The sequence below is a fragment of the Hippoglossus stenolepis genome, chromosome 14 (genome assembly GCF_022539355.2).
Source record: "Hippoglossus stenolepis isolate QCI-W04-F060 chromosome 14, HSTE1.2, whole genome shotgun sequence".
NCBI classification, from domain to species: domain Eukaryota; kingdom Metazoa; phylum Chordata; class Actinopteri; order Pleuronectiformes; family Pleuronectidae; genus Hippoglossus; species Hippoglossus stenolepis.
In genome coordinates this window covers 19967514-19988507 of record NC_061496.1, presented here as the reverse complement: position 1 = coordinate 19988507, position 20994 = coordinate 19967514, and the positions used below count along the sequence as shown (strand labels likewise).

The following is a 20994-nucleotide window of genomic DNA, read 5'->3' as shown; positions in this document are numbered from 1 at the left end:
AAAACATTGTTGTCTCAGGCTTTGACCATTGTGAGTGAACACTGTCTCAAAGGCTTTCACAGTCTGTCTGCCTGTCTCTCACTGACCCTGCAAACCGCAATGAGTGTTGAATTTGACAGAGAGACCAAATTTTTATGTTTCAAAGACTTCACATGCTTGTACATTGTACTGTGCAGTGCTTTGGTCAATGCACTGGTTTAACTTTTAACAATACCAACACAAAAACTGAGATTTTACTGAAAAGAGCTGCTGAAACAATACAACTGAGCCACAGCCTGTTCCCATCACAGGGGAAATCCTGCTGCCTGGACGAACACTGATAGGAGTAAGATGAGAGGGAGAGGCACGAGAGAGAGAAAGAGAACAGAGGAGGAGGAGAGCGATAAGAGAAAGGCAAAAGTGTGTGGGGGGAGGAAATGGAGGGCATTTGGGATCCAGTCAAGGAGGCAAATAGTGGAGGTGTAACGTCAGGATGGAGGGAGTGAAAGAGGTCAAAACCAGGAGAGAAGGAGAGGGGGGATTATGATTTAAAAAGTCTTAATAGAGATGCAGGGGTTGATGGGAGGAAAGGCCAAAGACTCGACAACTCAGAAGGCCCCTATATACCATTTCAGGTCAGGATGCAGCTGAGCAGGAACACAGGGCTTTGAAAATGGGTTTGTTGGATAGAGTGTGTTCACTCATAATCCTGGGGAAAAACATACAACTACAGAGGAAGAAATGTGAAGAGTTGAGTCACCACCACTGGGAAGTTAGCAAAGATTAATTTAGAGCAAACACATTTACAGGCCAACAAAAACCATTAATGGAACTAGTTCCATTAATGGCTGAATGGGTAAAAGTCAGAAATAACAAATATGGTGTGATGCTTGATTTGAAATCTGTAAATCAGTTATGTGAGACAAATAACTGCATAATTCCATATTCGAATTCAACTGTCGGACATCTGTGGCTACGTCATTTCTCCAGGCTGTTACTAATTGCCCTTTCCCCTCCTGGGTCCATGCCTCTATGCTACAAAATGTAAGGACAATACTGAATTAGTTCGGTCTGTGACCACAAGTGAGCATATGTCCAGGCTCGGGACCAAGGCAGCAGCAGGATATCCCAGCCTCATGTTAAATAGTCACTTAAACAGCAGGGCTTCTCCCTGTTAATCTTCCCAAACATTCCTACACAGAAAATGACTTTGGCAAACGACCACGCTGTGGTTACCCCTTTATAACTTTACGCATGGCGACCAGGGAAGAAAAGCAGACCCAATCCATGCAGCGCTCCAGCCATATTGAAACATTTAGGGGTTCTGTATGAAACACAATTTAAAATTGCTGTATATAAAACTGAATTTACTAAGGTCTGACTTTTGCCATGGGATTTGACTCTGAAAAGAGCTTTAATGCAAATGAGATAACAACTTTAAATGACATCATATGTTTTGCCTTAAATTTGTCCATCTATTTGAGACAATGGGTGAAGTCATACACAAGGATCCCTGCTGTTAGGGGGTGGGCACTGGACCACCTACTTATGATTCTTTTATGGACTTTAATTCAGAAGTAAAGCGTACATAAATAGATGAATGAGGCAAAGTGGATAAATATTTCAGAATGTGCCAGTGCAACACTGAGTGTAAACAAGAAACTAACCAACCTGTCCTAATTTTGCTTCCTCTCATTTCATCCCCAGGGCGATTGTTATAAAACCAAAAAAATGAATGAAACTTAAAGAAACTGTGAGAGTAAGTGTATCTGTGCATTGTATAAGACTCACCTTGACATGTCCCTCCATTGTGTTTGACCATAAAGCAAAGCGTTTTTTTTCTCAAGCACCTAAATCAAAAAAGGAAATTGCAGGAGATCAGTTAAGTTCACCTATTAGATCAGATTATATACGACTTTATTGATTGCCACAGTTTGACGTATACAACAGTAGATAAAGACAACATTAGCGGCCATAAAAAGTCCGACTGTGGTGGTTTTTTATGATCCGCTTGATCCTGCTTAGGTGCCGCTCTGAGACAGCCAGCGCCAGGGGGCTGATTTACTCGTCACACAAGGGGGACATATTTAGACGTGGCGCGCAGGAGATAGTGGGCAGTAAAGCTGGCAGGGCAGAGGGTGACCCAGACAGTGGGAGTGTGGACGGCTGGAGGGGAACCCGCGAGACACACCAGTTAACCTACTGCCATTAAACCAGCCATGATTTCTGACCAGGGGCCAGGGGACAATGGACTGCACTACACTAATTACACCCCCTGACATGGATAATAGGAAATGTACTTGCTCTTTATGAGGACGAACAGACAGTCTGTGGATCTATCATGGACAATTTGTAGTTGAGGCAATAATAAAAGGTCCTAAATGTAGCTTTTTGCTGATGTGTGGTCTTTACAGTAGTAAAAGGCCCTATTACATCTGTCTCCTGATGACTGAATTAATGTTCAGATTGGTTTAAATCTGAAGGGAAGACTGTTACCAGAACTCAAAACTTAATAAGTTGGACTTGACTCTGCTCTTCAGGCAAATAACAGAGCTTTAATACAAGTCCTGATGAATATGTCTGTTTGTGTAAACCTGCACAGGTGTCAAATTTTAACTCCCTCACTTTTCTGTGTATGTGTTTTACAATTTATAATGGACCACCAACCAGAGACCACCATGGTATCCCAGACCAAGAAGCAAAATGTCGGAGAATACAAGAAGAGTTTCCACTGTGGGCGCACATACACATGGAAAATTATAGAATATAGGTTTTCATGTAAGAGTTTTCATTCACTTTCTCCTCTGTGCTACACTTTCTCCAATTTAAATGCACAGGCATTAGAGTTCACATTTAGAATAGATAGTCACTGTTAAATGGCTGTGTCTGTTTCATAAAATATTGTCTTAACACAGTTTGTCACAAGAGTGTCATTGGCATTACTGTACAGAATAGACTGTGATTTTCGTTTATATCACTGTTACATGGCTGTTATAAACCCAGATCATTTTGTAAAACATTGTCTTAACACAAGTAGTCAAAAGTTTCATTTTTTTGTAAATAAAGTGATGAATAGAATAGAATAGATTATTTACCTTTGTTACTAATATTTCTAAATATACATGTATACTTGACCAAAAACAATAATTTGATTTTCTTAACTATAAAGAATAGAATAGAATTCAATAGAATACAATGTGATTTTCTTTTATGTTATTGTTTCATAACTGTTATAAACCCTGAATTTATTTGATTTGATTTACATTAGTATATAGAATAGAATTGACAATTATGTAACAATACTTGAAGTGTAGTGTAGTGAATAAACAATAAATGACTAAAAGTACAGCGAGCAGGATTTATCCACAACACAAACAGAGCTCGACAACACTGAGCTGTGAACACAACAGTGACTGTCCCGCCACTGACAGCAGAGCGGGGAAGCAGAGATTCAAAAACAATACGTCATCCCACAATGCACCGCCCCTACGCTCTCGCGATCCAGCATTACCTCATCCCACAATCCACCGCGAGATTAGGACTCTTCTGGGTGGTCTTCCCGGCAAGTGGGGCGGGGCCTCACCCCCGCGACACGCCCTCCAGCCAATGGGAGAACCCCGTCATGACATCATGGCTATTTTTAGCGAGGCAGCGGCAGCAGATAAGGTTTGGATCCACGCTGCTCAGATCAGAGTGTACACACGAGAGTCAGAGCACTTTTCATTCACACCGGTGTGGACACAGCTCTCTGACCAGCCGCGGCTCGAAGAAGTAAGTCCTGCTGCCTGTCAGCCCAGTGCGCACTCACTTCGGAGGCTTTTACGCACAGAGAGGACGTTTGGAAACCAGTCTCCTTCACCTGATTTAAACCAAGGAGACGAGCGGAGGGACGGAACGGGGTTTTTTTTGTAGAAGACTTTTATAGCAGCACTGGTTTTTTGGTTTCTCTTCTATGTATACCAAGATGGAAACTACTTTCTATGACGACTCACTCAACGCTTTCTCCCAGCCCGACAGCGCCGGCTACGGATACAGCAACCCCAAGGCGCTGAAGCACAACATGACCCTGAACCTCTCGGACCCGACGGGCAGCCTGAAGCCGCACCTCCGCGCCAAGGCCAGCGAGCTCCTCAACTCCCCGGACGTGGGCTTGCTGAAGCTGGGCTCGCCGGAGCTGGAGCGGCTCATCATCCAGTCCAGCAACGGGCTCATCACCACCACCCCGACCCCGACCCAGTTCATATGCCCCAAGAACGTCACTGACGAGCAGGAGGGCTTCGCGGAGGGGTTCGTCCGAGCCCTGGCCGAGCTGCACCACCAGCACATGCCGGCTCCGGGCAGCGTGAGCGTCACCTCAGCCCCACAGACCAGTGTCAACAGCGCGCTGCCGCCCGTGTCCTCGGTGGTCGGTGCCACCGGGTACAGCAGCAACGCCACCATGCGCTCCGACTCGCCGGTCTATGAGGACTTGAACACTTTCCACCCCGCCATCAGCACTGTCTCGGCACCGAACTACACCACCTCAGCCCCGACTATGTCCTTCCCCGCTGCCCCGCCCCAGCTCCCAATCTACGGCCAGCCCAGCTCTCTGCTTAGGCTCACGGCTCTCAAAGAGGAGCCCCAAACCGTGCCCGAGATGCCCGGGGACACCCCTCCACTCTCCCCGATCGACATGGAGAACCAGGAGCGCATCAAGGCCGAGAGGAAGAGGTTGAGGAACCGCGTCGCTGCCTCCAAGTGCCGCAAGAGGAAGCTGGAGCGGATCTCGAGGCTGGAGGACAAAGTTAAGAACCTGAAGTCCCAGAACTCGGAGCTGGCGTCCACCGCCAACATGCTGCGGGAGCAGGTGGCCCAGCTGAAGCAGAAGGTGATGAACCACGTCAACAGCGGCTGCCAGCTCATGTTGACGCAGCAGCTCCAGACCTTCTGAGGGGCTGTCAGCGGCGGCGGAGAGAGCAAAGACTGTAGTTGAACGAATCGGACGCTTCCTGTGATAGTGAGTGGCTGTGTCTCCCGAGGTCGGGACGGGATTCGGGATGACCGGCACCGGCAGGATCTGTGGGCCGCACAGAAAGTTCCCGAGCGCACCGCGCTCCCGGGGGGCGCGTCCCAGAGATGAGCTCGGGACAGTAACAGTGGCCATGAACCAGAGGGGGCATGGCAACAAGCAAGATACCTTTCTGTTTCTGTTCCGTGCTGCTTTCACAGAACTGGACTGGACTGAAGTTTTCTTGATTTACACCCAGCTCTGCATGGACCTTCTCATGAATACCAAAGGAGAAATTCAGTATTAGAGGAAATAAGAACCTGCAATAGAGACGTTTCTTGCTGTAGCCACAATGGCCTCACACATGGGCGTGTTGGCCAACTCTAAACGGCTGAAGAGTTGTAACTAAAGCTGCCTGACTTCTGAGTTACAGTACAATGTACTTCGTTTTCTTAATTGTAAGAATTTAAGTTGGAAAATCTTCAAGATTTACTTGTTTTTTCTGAAATTGTTTAATGGGGTTTCACTCATTGTTATATGTATATAAGATCAACTTGGAGTACTTATATTGACCATTTGTAATAAGAATACTGTATAATTTTTTATGTTTTGTTTCCTGAGCACTTCAGAAACTAATCAATATTTAAGAAAATAAAGCAGATGAAATGAAACAAAGCTGCCTCTGTGTTCTTGTAAGTGTGTGACAGTAAAAAAGTGGGTGTGCCATGCCAGGAGCTCAAACAATAAAACATGTTGCAACATGTTGCAAGAGCTTCTAGGTCCCGATACCTCAAGGTAAATTCCATTAGTGCTGGTATTGATCCAGGTTAAGTGATTGTGTTACAGCTGACTGACCAGCAATGGCCAATTCTGCAAATTAGGACATAGAGCTTCATCTCTCCACTTTATTATCCCAACACACACAGGTCTGCCTGAAGAGTATGACTATGACACGAACCTCAGGTGTTAACACTATAATACAGTGATATTATCCTATTTTAAAACTGTCACAATATCATTCAACATAGTTTATGAAAGTGATACATTTTATTTGGTGGCATCTGAGGTAATGTTGATTTAAATCCGAGGAGGATCACAGGTCATCCTGTGTTATTGCACCATTCGGTTATTCAACTTTACTTCCTGTCCTGTTGTAAATAAAGACATCCCCTGCATGGGAACACACACTGTTGAAACTCAAACACAAATAGGTTCTGAGACAGAACTGTATCACAAATGATCAGACATAAGACACATTACTGAGTTTTAACTCAATACAATTCTTAAGTACCACTGTGGGTCTCTTAGAGGGTATATTATATTTGTGTATAATTACACTGTAACTGTATACAACATTACATATAGTGCCCTTTCAACAAGTTTGATGCCAGCTGCTAAAAATAGAATATCATGAACAATTATCCAGACGTAAACAAAAGGATAGTAAAGTAAAAGAATACACTTTCAATAAATCACTGACAGGACATAAAGGATAGATAGACTACCAAATGATTATTCTCTAATGCTGATAAAAGCTGATGAATTTTTTTGGAGGTTTTAAACATTTTTGAGATTGAGATTTTTCATTAAAAGTTAAATTTAAGAAGCAGAGTGGGGAGATGTACAACAAAAAAGATGTATATTATGACTAGATACCCCCTTTAAAACCGCCAGACACTATAGGCCCAGTGTAAAGTACTGTACAGACAGCAGGTGACACATTCAACAGGTCAAAACCACAGGTTTAAACATTCCAACTTCTCAGTCACTAGTGTGTAATGTTTATAATGAAACACTAGAGGACGACACAGACTAAGTCACAGGACAAATTCAACGGCCTGGTGCTCCCTGTAAATCTACATCAAACTATTGCAGCTCGTTTTGAATCATCAGTAGTGATGAGACACAAAGAACTAACGTGAGTCAAATAGTTATATATTGTCTGTTTTAGTAGCTTCAATATTATATTTCTTTCTTTCTTTTCTTTCTTTTCTTTCTTTTCTTTCTTTTCTTTCTTTTCTTTCTTTTCTTATAAACTCCAATGCAAAACTTGCGGCCATTTCAACTTATTTTTCTATTTTTCTATCCCAAAAAATAAATGTAACGACAGTCGGCTAATTTAATATCCGGTCATAACAATACCATAATTAATCAGTTATAAATGTTTATGTTCTGGAAGTATGATATTTATATAAAATAAAGTAATTTAAAATGTTTAATTAAAAGGCTAATTCTGATTGTCACTATATCTGCTCCAATCTGCTCCAGTTTCTCAAACATGGGGCAACGTGACATCATCCGGAAAACGGTGTCCTTCCTGACCATATAAGGAGAGGGAACACTCGGACTATCTACGTCACGATGGAGGGGGCGTGTATTACGGGAAGTGAATCGACTCAGTAATCTCTGCATAATAAGAAGTTTTGAAGAGGATAAAACAACGTGCAGATCACAACTTCAGACCTATTTCATGGTCAAATCTAATAATAATATAACAAACTTAATATACAGTAAAAAGAGGGAGTCAAATAAGATAAAATGAAGACAATATACAATATAAAGACACATAGAGAGAATGAAATAAGATAAAATCAAGACAATATACATGGTATGGTTTTGTTGTATTTCTCTCTGCGTGTGGCATATTTGACACAAACGTAACTTTAGTGGGAGATATTCAGTGTAAAAAGTGCACACGTTTAGGATTTAATTACTAGATAATTTGATATCTCACAAATTTTGTGACACATAGGCTGAGCAGAATGGGGTTACCCCGTGGAGTGCATCACTTCTGCACCCACACATGTTCAGTCATGCTCACATATCCTCTCTCTCTCTCTCTCTCTCTCTCTCTCTCTCTCTCTCTCTCTCTCTCTCTCTCTCTCTCTCTCTCTCTCTCTCTCTCTCTCTCTCTCTCTCTCTCTCTCTCTCTCTCTCACACACACACAGGTCACCATGACGACCAGCTTCTAACAGTGTAAAACCAGGCCAAAGCTCCACTCCACTAAGTGCTCTAAGTCCACTTTATATGTTAAAAAAGATTTTCATATCTCCACATGGGATTTTAGAGGCAGCCTGCGGTGACCGTACTACAAGTTTGTCACATAATCTCACAAATTGCAGGTTTAGTGGGACATATCTTCAGTGAATGGCTTTTGTCTGAGTTGCTAGGATCAGGTGTTTCACTTAGCAATAAGGTATCAAACACATACTCACACACACACACACACAGCAGCTGGAACCACAGGTTACTGGATTCTTACTTCACATTCTTAGGTTATTTATAATGTTAAACATACTCAAGGGTTTTGATGCTCAAGCAGCATCAAACCATATCAACCCGTATGCTGTGGATGTGATCCGGGCAAAGAGAAAGGATCTGGTTTATGGGATCTCACATACTGAGGATCTACTGGATCTACTCGTCACAGAGGGGGTCATGACAGCGGCTAAGAGATCCATCGTTCTGAGCATCAGGACTCGGAAAGAACAGAACTCCAGGGTCCTGGAAATCCTGGAGGCCAGAGGTGAGAGGGCATGTAGGAAGTTTTTTCATCCCTGTCTCATGCTGGCAGAGCCCGACCTTTATCAGGGAATCAGGGCCTACGTGGGGAGCGTGAGTGAACATATTAGAGACACAAGGAGACAGCTGATTGGATATTTGCTGGAAAAGGAAAAGGAGGGAATGGCAGGGAAAGTCACTATGACTAAGAAGAAGAAGACTCGTGGTTTACTTGCCTCGGAGAAATCTAAAAGATTTAGCCCTGAGATAGAAGACAGCAGTCCTGTGCCACTTGAAAAACTAGGGGATAAAGCAGCACCAGATAAACCAGAAAACCTTGTTCACATGATCGCTACAGACGGCGACCTGGTACTCCTGGAAGAGCTGTTAAAGGACACTGATATTAACTCTGTTAATTCTTCCAATGAGACTCTATTACATGTAGCTGCTAAACACGGGCACCTTTCCATCTCTGAGCTCTTGATCCGTAAAGGAGCCAGATTGGACCTGCAGGATAATCATGGTCACACAGCTCTTCACAGCGCAGCCAGCAGGGGTCACAATGAGATAGTCAGGGCCCTGGTAAAGGCCGGGGCCCCCATCTACTCTTTGGATCTCCACGATAAAACCCCCCTTCACTTGGCAGCAGAGAATGAGCATGTGGATGTTGTGACGGTGCTGGTGAAGGAGGAGGCCAGACAGACTGAGAGCCACACGCAGGACATGTTTCTCCACATGGCAGCCATTCAAGACAACTGGAGGCTGGCTGAGCTGCTGCTGCAGCGTGGGGCCGCTGTCGAGGCCAGAAACAACCACGGAAAAACACCTCTGTTTTATGCAGTTGCCAGGAGCAATGAGGAAACTGTGACTGTGCTTCTGAATGCAGGAGCTGAAGTTGACGACAATGTTATAAATGAAGCCATTGAACACAATCAGGAATCAGTTATACACCTGCTGCTCTGTGAGTTTTTTCCCCCAAAGACTTTAACACAGCAATCTTGAATTATTGCAACATCAGCATGAATTCCTTTCTGAGTTGTAGATTATGAAGTGCAAACATATAAGTTCACAAAATGTTTTGTCGACAGCTAATGCCAGAGGAGCTCTGAGTGAAGAAGTGCTGGGCTTGGCTCTGTTCTCCGCTGTTAGACAGAACCAGCATGGAACAGTGACTGCTCTGATTGACAGCGGAGCAGATGTAAACATGTGTGACACACAGGGATACACTCCTCTCCTGCTGGCTGCTGAGCTGGGACACCCTGAAGTCTTCAGGTAACTGTCTCCAACAACGATGCACATGGCATGACTCCTGTACTCATTCAACTGCAGGAATATAAGAGAGCCGATTCTATTAGGGAGTACAAAATCTTAGCCAATGATTATTATGATGTCATTATGAAAACCTAATGACAAAGAAATGTAATTGAGAAACTCAAACTTTATTATAAAAATAAATCACAAATACAACCAAATATATAGAGTTTGAATTTAAACAGATACAGATATGTGTGAAAGACTCATATGAGCTAACCAATAAAACAGTCAGGCTCTCATCCAAATTTCAATTTTCAAAAGACAAAATAAGGATCGCAAAACAGAAAATTCAAAAAACAAAGAATGGAAATTGGAAAGTATAAGTTTGAAAATGATCAATCTGGTGATGTGGAGTTGGTTCCTGCTGTATCTCTGAACTGACTCCCGGAGATTGAGCTGCATTGTGTGAGCTAAAATTTTGATATTTATGATTCTGCTTAGTTTTGATCCTTCTTTACTTTTTTAATGACATTTGTGACCACTTCACATTGTTACTTTTGTTACTGATTATCTACTGTATGTTCATGTATCTGTATCTTTGTAGAGTATGGTTTGACAGTACACATAAGCTGCTTGCTCGGTTGCTAATTAAACCATTTTCTTTGAGACAGTTCTCCATGGATATGTCACCCTGCCTTGTATGTTATGGTTCATTGATTATAAATAGTATCTTACATTTTTTTATTTCAGAGTGCTACTAGCAAAACAGGCCAAAATAGATGCTGCTTTATGCGACTGCTCCTCAGCCTTGCACCTGGCTGTTCACAGTGGCAGTGTGCCCATAGTTCAGACATTGCTGGAAAAGGGATTGGACCCCAACATTACTGGACCCCAAGACCAACACCCTCTACACCTGGCAGCTCTGTCTGATCGATCAGACTTGGTGGGTCTGTTGATCAAAGCTGGATCACAGGTAAAAGGTCCACTAGAGCGCATACCTCAGCCATGAAACCACAATTACATTCACTAGACCCAGAGTTTTATTTGGATCTGCACCAAATTTCCCCTTAACATGTGTGATTTAGATTTCATCAAGATCCATGAATTATTCTCTGAGAAATAAAGGAAAATGTCTAAAAACGTCCTATCTCATAATGTCAAACAGCTGCATTTGCATGTTTTGTGTGACTTTTTTGATAATCAGTCCAGTAGTTTTGGAGTAATCCTGCTAACAGACAAAGAATCACACTTACCCTCTTTTGCAGAGATTGGTGTCTGTTTTGCATATATTTACAATATGTTTTGGGGGCCTGTGTGTTATTTCTTCAGGTAAATGCAGTAAACCAGGACGGACTGACTGCTCTTCATTTAGCCGGTCAGCAGGGCCATGCAGACACAGTGATCCAGCTTCTTCAGAATAAGGCAGATCCAGCAGTGAGAGATAAGCTGGGCAGGACCGCCCTGCACTGGGCAGCCTCTTCCCCTGCAGAGTGCAGGGTGGTGGACTTGATGTTGTCGGCCACAGCCAACACAAGCACCACTGACAACAAGAAGGAAACTGCCCTCCACCTGGCTGCTATGGAGCGGAGGTTAAATGCTGTTGTTTCACTGTTGCACCACAAGGCAAATGGAGGTGCTAAAGACATGGATGGCTCCACGCCTCTGCACTACGCAGCGGCTGGTGGTCATACCGGTGTGGTTTCAGCTCTTCTACAGTCACTGAGCAACAAGGGGATAGAGGAGAGGAATGCATGGAGGAGAACACCGCTTCATGCGGCAGCCGAGAAAGGCCACGACAGTGTGGCAGTGCTGCTGCTGGAGGCCGGAGCAAAGATCAACGCTACAGATCACAGCAAAGACACTCCTCTGCACTGTGCTGTCCGAGGTGGACACCAGGAGGTGGTGAAGAGGCTTGTAAACTGGGGCCAAGCCGCACACAGCAGGGGATGGAAGAAGGTGAATCTACAGGCTCAAAATAAAGTGAGGAGGACGCCGCTGCAGGTGGCAGAGAGTGGAGACACACCAGAACATGAGAGCATTGCAACTTTACTCAAGAGAAAGATGTTTCTCATCAAGTAGAGGGAGAAAATAAATAAGAAAGAGACTGACGGGAACAGAGAGATTATTTTAAGCGATATTGATATAAGCTTTGATAGATGGAATCACACATCAAAGCTTGATCATAACTTGTGTAAGGTGCTAAAGTCATGCTCCTGCATACAATCACTGCACTGCCAAAATACAGTGTCTTTGTGCTGTTAACATGTCTGTGGCCTGGGTTGAATATCTACACTTGTTCAATGTAGCCTACTTTATGGTTGTGAGGTTTAGTGCAACAATAATGTCCGTGATTGTAAGTGAGAGTAAGCTTTTGTTGTAGGCCTTTAACACTTACTCTCTAACAGCTGTTTTATAACATTTGCAATGTTTAAATTGTTTCATTGTTTTGTGGTCTGCTTGAAAATGTTAAAGATTCATTGTAGATTTCACATATCCTTTTTCAAAATGTATGCAAAGGTGCAAGTTGTGCAGGATGACTGTGGTTGATGAAGTTAATGGCTGGTGATGAAGACTAGCTTTTCCTCCTGTATCAAAATACCAAGTGACTATCACCACAACCACCGGAGACCCAAGCGCGTCACTGTGGAATGTTTTTTATATCAGTTTGTCACAATCAGCATTCTTGCACGTTAACATTTTTTTTCTTCCTCCCACATCCACCACCCTCACCACCTCACATTTCCATTCTATGAATCAAAGCAGAATGTGTTTTGTGATTCTAGCACATTTCTGATTGGAGGAATAGACCCTATGGCAACCGTTCCCATCTTACCATAGGTAATCAATATGACTCATATTTTCTGTTTAGATTTTAAAGCACCTGGCTCCATAACTTTGTATACTAATGAGGGAAATCTTATTTTCAGAAACTTATATTCAATTCAAGCGAATAATGTAGGATTGAAAGCAGATATGTAGTATATGTATATGAAATAAATATGTTCTAGTTGATGAGGTAATTGGTTTGAAAATAATAATTAAATAAAGTAAATGATCTGATTTGATTTTGTGAAAGGTTCATATAAATGATGTGAAACTGATCTTTTTCTATTATGTCAGTATTCTTTATGACAAATGACATGCAGGCTACTGTCATGAAATCATGGTATGACATAAGACAATAACAGTTCAAAGTTGAGTATTTAAATATAATATTTAGATTATTTGTTCATTTTACATCTTTGGTTATCTGCTAAAATATGAAGAAAAAAATACTGGAGGAACAGAAACGCTTACATCCAAAACATTCTGGAATCAAGGGCTTAATTTTACCTTTAATTTCACTTCTTTCTTTTTCAGAAGAATTCATTTTAAAAACACTTCGTCTATGGAGTCCCCCCCTGGTGATATTGGAGGGAAAATATTATTACGTGGCCACAAGTTAATAAGGCGTGGGAACAAGACACCTACATTTAATCTCAGTTGAAGTGTTGAACACTATACAAGCATCTTCTGAGAGGAAATACCCTACCCTGTTGTTTTAAAAGGCTTACAAATAAAAGTGGGTTAGGGTTAAAAGTGTAAAAAAATGCCGTAAACCATTACTACAAAAACATTCACAAACAAAGACAATGGAAGAGAATAGAAAATAAAAAATATAAAAATACTTGATATTTACATCGAGAGCGGGTCCTCTCTATGGAGGCTGCCATGTCTTTAACAGTCGTCCAGCTGGAAAAACTAAAAACCTTTTGAGTTTTTATGACAACTAAAAGCTCCACAGGTTCTCTTTCATGTTGGGAAGGGGAGGGTGAGTTGAGGTGAGGTGAGGGAGATTAAGCTGCAACATGCAACTTCACCACTAGAGGTTACTAAATTCTACACACTGAACCTTTAAAATTTTTCAAAATTTCCACAGGAAAGTCTTCTAAAACTTGACATGCAGACAGAGGGGGTCACCATGAACAAAATAAAATTCTTTGTCAGCTCTTAAGGATGTATTTTAACTAATATTTATTAAGAGCATGTTATAAATACCATTATGAAAATGTTGTTGACTGTCCCTCTAATCCCCCTTTACCGTAATACCAATTTCCAAGCTGCATGACCACTGTATAAAATTTGAATTGACAGAACAACTCATCTTGAACTCTATAAGTATATAAATATCAAATAAATTAAGTTCTCTCTCTTTTTTTGGACATTTATTTTTACAATACACACTCCAGCTCAGAAGGTGGCGGCAATGCCACAACAACTTGTTAGCAATGCAAGATTAGCAGCAGAAGAAGAGGACATGTGTCACGTGACATTGTTTATGGTGAGTGGGGACGATGGCGAGAAACGAGGAGAAGCAACAAGGGAAACTGAACAGACTGTGGCTGCAGAAGGAGAGAGAGGGTGAGCGGCAGGAAAGTGACACTTACTGAGCATCTGACTGATGAACACACTTCCTGCTCCGCGGACAGCTAGCTTTAGCTGTTAGCCGCACCAATGCTAACTCTCTGTGTCCCCCATGTGCAGAGGGACGACTCCGAGATGCTCACGAGCGCAGACCGAAGCTGGTGAGAGAAGTTATTCACACTAAACTGTTGATCTCTTGTTCATCTCAGTTCACTGTCACCTGCAGCAGCTTGTCTCAGCCAAACCTTCTCCTCCACAGTCCACTCTCAATTCAGCCTCGTCTGTGACCAAGTGGATCCCCAGCATCAAGAATGAAATAGAGTATTACCTGCAAGTAAGGGGACCTTCCGCAGGGGGCAGGGTATCTAGTTGACATGCATGTGGATGATGATGATGACTGAACTCTGCTGCTCTCCCCTGTCTCCGGCCTCTCAGCAGTCCCAGCTGTCTCACTACCCAGAGAGGAAGATAGCTGAGTTCCAGCTGCGCATCGAGGCTCTGGAGAAAGAGTACAAAAGATTCATCGCCAAACTGCGAGCGCTCGACCCTTCGTGTAAACACAAGCCATGGACTCCTCGAGGGTACTGCAAGAGGAGAGCAGAGACACAGGCCTCTCAGGGAACAGGTCGGTGTGTTACAGGTCGTGACTCACCGCTCATGTACTGCAAATATACTGTTGAGGTATAATTATGATGCAGTCAACTGAGTACTCAATCAGTCTGTCTCATTCCTTTCGAGTAGGCCATATTCACAAATCACAGTTGTCTCATAGAGGTTAACAAGGTGTGACATCCTCTGGCCCTAATCCTCATCGAGAGTGATGAAAAATAACCCCCCTGAAGAACAGACAGAAGTGCAATTAATTCTGCAAGTAGCAAAGCACATCAACACAATAACAATATTTATAACATTGATTAGAAAAGACAGCATCTAAATGGAGAGGTGTATCAAGATTCAAGGTATTTGTACATAAGGAAATGTCTGACAGAAATAAAGGGAGGAGTTATGACAGTCCTAATGATAGAGGTGTCAGGTAGAATGGTGGAGTATGTGAGGAGGTATATCAAAGCAATTTAGTTGTAATCATAATCCACGATCAGCTGCCACCACCATCCACGATCATGATCCACATCTATTCATGTCATGGATCCAGTGTTTATAAATCCAGTGTTTTAACTTGTCAAAGTGTAATATCAGAATTAAAGTTTCTTTACACTCTGCCTGAAGTCAGAGCAGAACAATTTGTAATCAATCTCTGTCCACACAAGCGTTTTGGTCCCCGTCCATTCTAACCCACCTGAAAATGCATATAACGTGACCAGTCACATACCCTGAGCTCATGCCGGTGTCAACAGGAAGGCAAGCGTGTGGCGGTTCACACAGATTGCTCGTCAGCTACACATGAAAGCAGGTGTATCATTGTAAAATGCAGAATTTAACCGCACAACAGCTGTGAGCAAAGACAAAAGATAAGTAATTGATTACATGCGTTGTGTAATACACTGGTAGCCGAGGCGAATGCTGGTTGTTTTCTTCAGGAAGAGGATCATATGATAGCAGCGTAATGAATCAGTGAATGCTATGTCCTGACTGAAAAGACCCAGTCAGGAAGCGGCTGTGAGGCCACCAGAGTTTTCAAACTAAAATGGGGCCAGCACCATTTCCAAACTTCTCCATTTCAAGACGGTAACAACAAATAAAAATTTGACCATTTGTTAATTTCTCACTTATAGATACCAGAATATGCAACGAGTTGTATTTACCCCTTTGACTTCATGTGATATCTGCAGGGCAACCAGAGCCTGTCTTATATTTCTAAATAGGCAAATAAAAACATATTTAACATCAATATTTATATCATTTGTGTGCAGCACATGTTTTGAATGTGTCTCCTGGGCTCTGATAAGTATAAAAATCCCTCTCTGCCAAATATAACTGTATCACTTTCTATTACTATTACCTGACTAATCAGCTTTGAACATTTCTGACAGATCATCATTCATTTTGGTTGAACAAGTCCTTTAATACACCTGTGGCAAACAGTCCTTTCATTTCTCTTTCATTTCTGTGTCGTCACTCTGGTTTACAGTTAAAAACCCTCGGCGCAGTGATTCACATGACGACAGCAGTCAGTGGAGTGGAGCTGAACCTGACTTGGCTAGCAGCCGGACAGGATGTCACCAAACCTCAGCCACCGAGAGGGAGGGACCTCTCAGATATTCAGAGGCCAGACGTCAAACCCCTGTCCCCACCAACCCGAGGTCAGAAACCTCAGAGACAGTCTGCGCAGACCAGGACCAGCCGCTCTCCTTTGACCGCACACGACTGGCAGTGGCCACCGCTGCGTTCAGAGGGCCGTCGGTTCAGCTCAGCTCGTCTCGAACACAGAGTCTAGCCAGGGTACTGCAGTCAGGCCTGCCAAACCTCAGTAATTCCCTGTCAGGTCAAACATTTTCATCACAGAACAGAGACACAGAGAGAGATGTCGGGACAATGGAGGGTTTGGTTTTCGGACTGAAAGGTGCCGTCCAACAACATAAGTCAGAGTGTGAAGCAGCAGAGAGGAAACCTGAGAAATCATCGAACTCGTGCACAACAGAGGAGAGCACAGGTCACGTCCTGGGATTAGACTGTTACTCTTCCTCTGATGGGGAGTGGGACACGTGATATTGTAGATCATCAGACATACGTAGTAGTTTACATTTTTATACATTTTGTGTACTTTCAAGGGCTGGCAGGTCATGTGAACAACAAGATTGATGTGATAAAAGTACTTTGTAAAAAAACAATTAAATATAATAATAATAAAGAATTAAAAACCAAAATTTCCTGGACTTTTTAAAAACCAAATCCTACATTTTCTTCTTAAATAGGCTATATTTTCTCAAGTATGTAAGGTGCCATGCTGTGTGATTTAGTAGAATTTAACAAAGTCTTTTAAACATGAAGATGATGAATCTGAATAATTCGATGTGAGAATATATAGTTATATAGAAAAAAGATGAACTTAATCAATGAATCAACAAAAGATAGGTTTCAGTTTAGAATTAAAGCCACACTAACAGGACCTGCTGCTTAAGAGAAAAAGATTCCTTTATGTCATCACGACCACAGCTCCAGCAGACAGGATGGGCAATGTGTGAGAAAAACACAGTAACTAATAGAGATACTTGCTGATTCAGTGTAAGTCTGGTTGTATTAACTGGAGCAGCATCTCTGAACACAATCTGGTTAGACCCCAAACGCCTTCCCTCCCACCTAACCCGCCCTGGGCTGCTGCTGCTGCTGCTGCTGCTGACAGGACCAGTCACGCTTTCTGCATGACACTTCGGGGAAACAGGTCGCTTCTAGAAAGCAGACCCTGTGCAGTTCATGGTTACGTTTGCCGCAAATTAACCTTTAAGTAAAAGCTTGCTATGCACAATGCAAGGTGGGTTTCCCTCTGTCGGCGGAGATGCCTGGAAAAATGAAACTGAACAGTGCTTTCTATGCAGTTACCAAAATACACACAAAAAACAAACTTTGACACAACGTACAATATTGGCTAAGCTTTACAGTTGATGTAAATCAAAGTGAGCTAAAAACAGCACTGCTGCAGCCTCCCTCCACTTAAAGGATGTTTCTTGTATTAAGCTCCTATCTTTGAGGTCATAAAGATGCATCTTTATCTCTATCTCATCTTTCAGAAACCACTAAAAGCAAACTAGAGAGACCAAACTGATTTGGAAACATCGTTTTCTCGTCAAGCAACACATGAAAACTGATTTCATAACGGAAAGTGCTGCAACCGCAATGAAGAAGCAGCGTAATTACTTCATATTCCTAGGAAACGACCCCAAAGTGTCAGAAAGACACTTAGAGGGGAGAAGTGTGTGTGTGTGTGTGTGTGTTTGTGTGTGTGTGTGTGTGTTGGTGTTCAGCTTTCCTGTAAGCTCATCTCTGAGAGGTATTGTTTGAGGTTAATTGTTACGTCACGCTACCTACACTCGCTACCGTTTTTTCACAGGCACGAAAGCCTGTGTAGATATTGGTGCTTTTCATGTGGCAGCAGCATCTTCCCACCAAGAATACGCTGTGTGCTACTGAAACTGCTGCATCACTGTTTACCAAACATTCTGTGCCTCATAAAGACGAATATCCAATGAAATAATACATTTAGATTATAATGCATTTTGGCTTTGATTGGAAAAACCAGAAGAGTGTGAACATTTTGAAAAGGGCATTATTTGGTCTACAAGACCTGTTGCATATAAAGTGCTGGTTAGATGACTGTGTGTGATGCTGCTCAATCTTTCCTTTTGTGGAATGTTTCTGAATTCTCTCTGATGAATGCGGTGGTGGTGTGTGAAGTCAGGGTCAGGTGAAACCTGTAGCTTCCTGTCCCCTCAGCCTGAACGACAAAGCACATAAAGGAGCCAAAGCTGAGATAAAGCCTAATAAAGGTTGTGGTAATTAATAAATACCATCCAACAAAGCAGCCCAGAGAAAAATCAGTGGAGGCATATGTTAGTTTAGAGTTTATAAAAAGTGATGTGCACTTGTCTTCACTGTGGTGGGAGGGCTCTGCGGGTGGTTAATGACTCAAGCTTGGTGTTTTAAAGCAGAGGTGCTAAGACAAACGCCTCCTTCATTCAGAGGCGATTGATGCACACACAGTTTGTCACTCGGTACGTCCTGCACCATGAGCTGCGACCACAGGTATCCATTCCCACAGGTGTTCCTCGTGGATGGAGGTGGAAGTCCGGGTAATCCTGCCCAGCCTCCGAGTCTTGTGCCCTGCTGGACGTCGCCTCCTGCCCAGGAGAGGGCGAGGAGCCATGGGAAGAGTGGGGGCTTCACGCGCGTCAGCCCCTGTCTGACTATGATCGTCCTGCTGCTGTTCCTGCTGGTGTTTGCAGCCCTGGGCTTTGAGGCCTATCAGATTTATAACATGAAGACAGAGATGAGACAGATGAGACAGGTAAGAAGGTAGTGAGGAGGGTGGTTTGACATTTTCATTTTATTTAATATTTGTTTACTGAATTAGGAACAGTAGTGTGAAGGCTTAATAAGGTTGTGACCTTTTGCAAATTAGGTAGAGACGAAATGCTGGAGGATGACATAGTATTTCTTTGTGCATAATATTATTTGTCTAATTTTAATGGGGACATATCTGCAAAAGATTAAAAGATATGACTTCTCTCACTGTTACACGGAGAGAGAGAGAGAGACAGAGGTGTAAAGTAGGAGCGTGGAAAAAGTGGCTGGAAACTGAAACTCAGAGCTGCAAAGTTAAATAATGAATTCACCATAATTTGAAGAGTCTGCACACCTCAGCTCTGGCCTGACATTTAAACATTGCAAACCAAGGACTTGGCCGTTCCATATGTGGTTGCCAGTCCAGTGAGACAGGATATCCTCCCACGCTGAGAGTTTAACTCAGAGAGGAAGAGAAAAAAACGCCTCTGTGTGATGTGGTCATGAGATTTCTCTGTTTCTCTCATTTCGCTGCAGGGTGAACCTGTGACAGAGTTTAATATGGCTCAAAAGCAAATAGGTGAGTTCAAACACATCTTAACACGTGTAATATTAACATCAAAGTGATACAGTAAAAGAAAAGGTGAAAGTGAAATTAATGTGAGGTTTGTTAAAGGTCTCTATGAACCTGAGCTGCATGACGAAGACAAAGACGACAGAACTGCAGCACATGTGACAGGTAATATTTCTATTCAAATTTAATCCTTACTCAGATTTTTGAAAAATCCACATTTTGTTACATCTCGCTCGTCTCTCCTCTTCCAGGGCAGATCCAGAAAGAGATATTCCATAAGACTTTGCGATGGGAACTGAAGGGGGGTCGGCCCTTCTTATCTGGAGGAGTGACCTACCAGATTGAGGATGGCAGCCTGCGGGTCAATGAGAGCGGATTCTATCACGTCTACTCACGGGTGGAGTTGATCTTTAAGGGCTGCTCATCCGCTTCCTCGTTCTTTCACTCCGTGTTTGTGAGGAGAGCGAGACCCTCGCCACCCCTCACCCTGATGGAGGCCCACAGAGACAGCTTCTGCCCTCAGCAGCTGGAGCACCCCTGGACCTCTGACAGTTTCCTGGCCTCTGCCGTGAAGCTGCAGAAATACGACAGAGTGTTTGTGAACGTATCGCACCCCAAATATCTCAGCCATGAACATTATGCCAACTTCTTTGGTCTCTACAAGATATGAAGAGTTTGTGCTGATGGGCTTAGTTTTTTAGTCAATGACAGAATGTAAACAGTGGAAAACAAATATTGCGCCTTTTGTAAATGTTGACACTAAGATGCTGATTTATTTGTAGCATTTGTAAAATATTTATTTTGATCTGACAATCATTAAAAAAGTATTTTAAGAATATTGTTTTGTAATAAATAAAGAGATAATTTAAGTTAACGTCTGACAAGGAAGTGAAGTCTTTCTGATTGAAAACTAAAGGGTGTCATGTTGGTGCAGTTCGTTAATACTGAGTGATGGCAAAATACAAAAAAAATACAAAAACACTCGAAAAAGGACCTGAGGGAACTTCTTCCCTCAGGTGGATCCAGTTGGACGGGCAACTGGTGCTCCAGAGGCCTCCCAGGCCCCAATCAACCAGCGGGGGTCGCAGGCAAATAACCTTTGTGATTCATTTACCCATGTAACGACCCACCCATCAGACATCAGCTGCCCACCCACACACCTGCACAACTCCTGAAGAAGAACAGAACAGAAATAAATAGAAAGATATGTATGAAGAATACAATGATAAAATGAGAGAGAATAGATGCATTGAAGTGAATAAAATCTAAGAAATAAAATGTAGTGCATTTAAAGGAAAATAATCTAAAAATGACAAATATATATATATATATATATAT

At 42.7% G+C, this 20994-nt stretch overlaps 4 protein-coding genes across 6 annotated transcripts; all 4 read left to right on the top strand.

Moving 5' to 3' along the window:
• Nucleotides 1-3646: 3646 nt before the first annotated feature.
• On the top strand, nucleotides 3647-5637 carry jun (Jun proto-oncogene, AP-1 transcription factor subunit). Its single transcript, XM_035177299.1, has one exon. It carries the CDS (start codon nucleotides 3932-3934, stop codon nucleotides 4907-4909), a length of 978 nt encoding a protein of 325 aa, XP_035033190.1. The 5' UTR covers nucleotides 3647-3931; the 3' UTR covers nucleotides 4910-5637.
• Nucleotides 5638-8252: 2615 nt separating this feature from the next.
• On the top strand, nucleotides 8253-11827 carry LOC118121286 (CARD- and ANK-containing Inflammasome Adaptor Protein). The gene is made up of 4 exons (XM_035177048.1): nucleotides 8253-9429; nucleotides 9557-9740; nucleotides 10473-10695; nucleotides 11052-11827. The coding sequence occupies exons 1-4, from the start codon at nucleotides 8253-8255 to the stop codon at nucleotides 11799-11801; spliced, it is 2334 nt and encodes a 777-aa protein (XP_035032939.1). The 3' UTR covers nucleotides 11802-11827.
• Nucleotides 11828-13951: 2124 nt separating this feature from the next.
• si:dkey-86e18.1 (uncharacterized protein LOC557342 homolog) lies at nucleotides 13952-16951 on the top strand. 3 transcript variants are annotated; one of them, XM_035177590.1, is made up of 5 exons: nucleotides 13952-14123; nucleotides 14247-14287; nucleotides 14366-14460; nucleotides 14562-14751; nucleotides 16216-16951. In XM_035177590.1, the coding sequence occupies exons 1-5, from the start codon at nucleotides 13969-13971 to the stop codon at nucleotides 16791-16793; spliced, it is 1059 nt and encodes a 352-aa protein (XP_035033481.1). In that variant the 5' UTR covers nucleotides 13952-13968; the 3' UTR covers nucleotides 16794-16951. The 3 variants fall into 3 exon arrangements, with proteins under 3 accessions (XP_035033481.1, XP_035033483.1, XP_035033484.1); XM_035177593.1 differs by having other exon boundaries at nucleotides 13965-14123; nucleotides 14386-14460; XM_035177592.1 differs by lacking the exon at nucleotides 14247-14287 and having other exon boundaries at nucleotides 13963-14123; nucleotides 14336-14460.
• A 1796-nt stretch (nucleotides 16952-18747) lies between these two features.
• faslg (Fas ligand (TNF superfamily, member 6)) lies at nucleotides 18748-20530 on the top strand. Its single transcript, XM_035176849.1, has 4 exons — nucleotides 18748-19086; nucleotides 19620-19662; nucleotides 19759-19821; nucleotides 19908-20530. Exons 1-4 carry the CDS (start codon nucleotides 18808-18810, stop codon nucleotides 20324-20326), a joined length of 804 nt encoding a protein of 267 aa, XP_035032740.1. The 5' UTR covers nucleotides 18748-18807; the 3' UTR covers nucleotides 20327-20530.
• The last annotated feature ends 464 nt before the right edge of the window (nucleotides 20531-20994 follow it).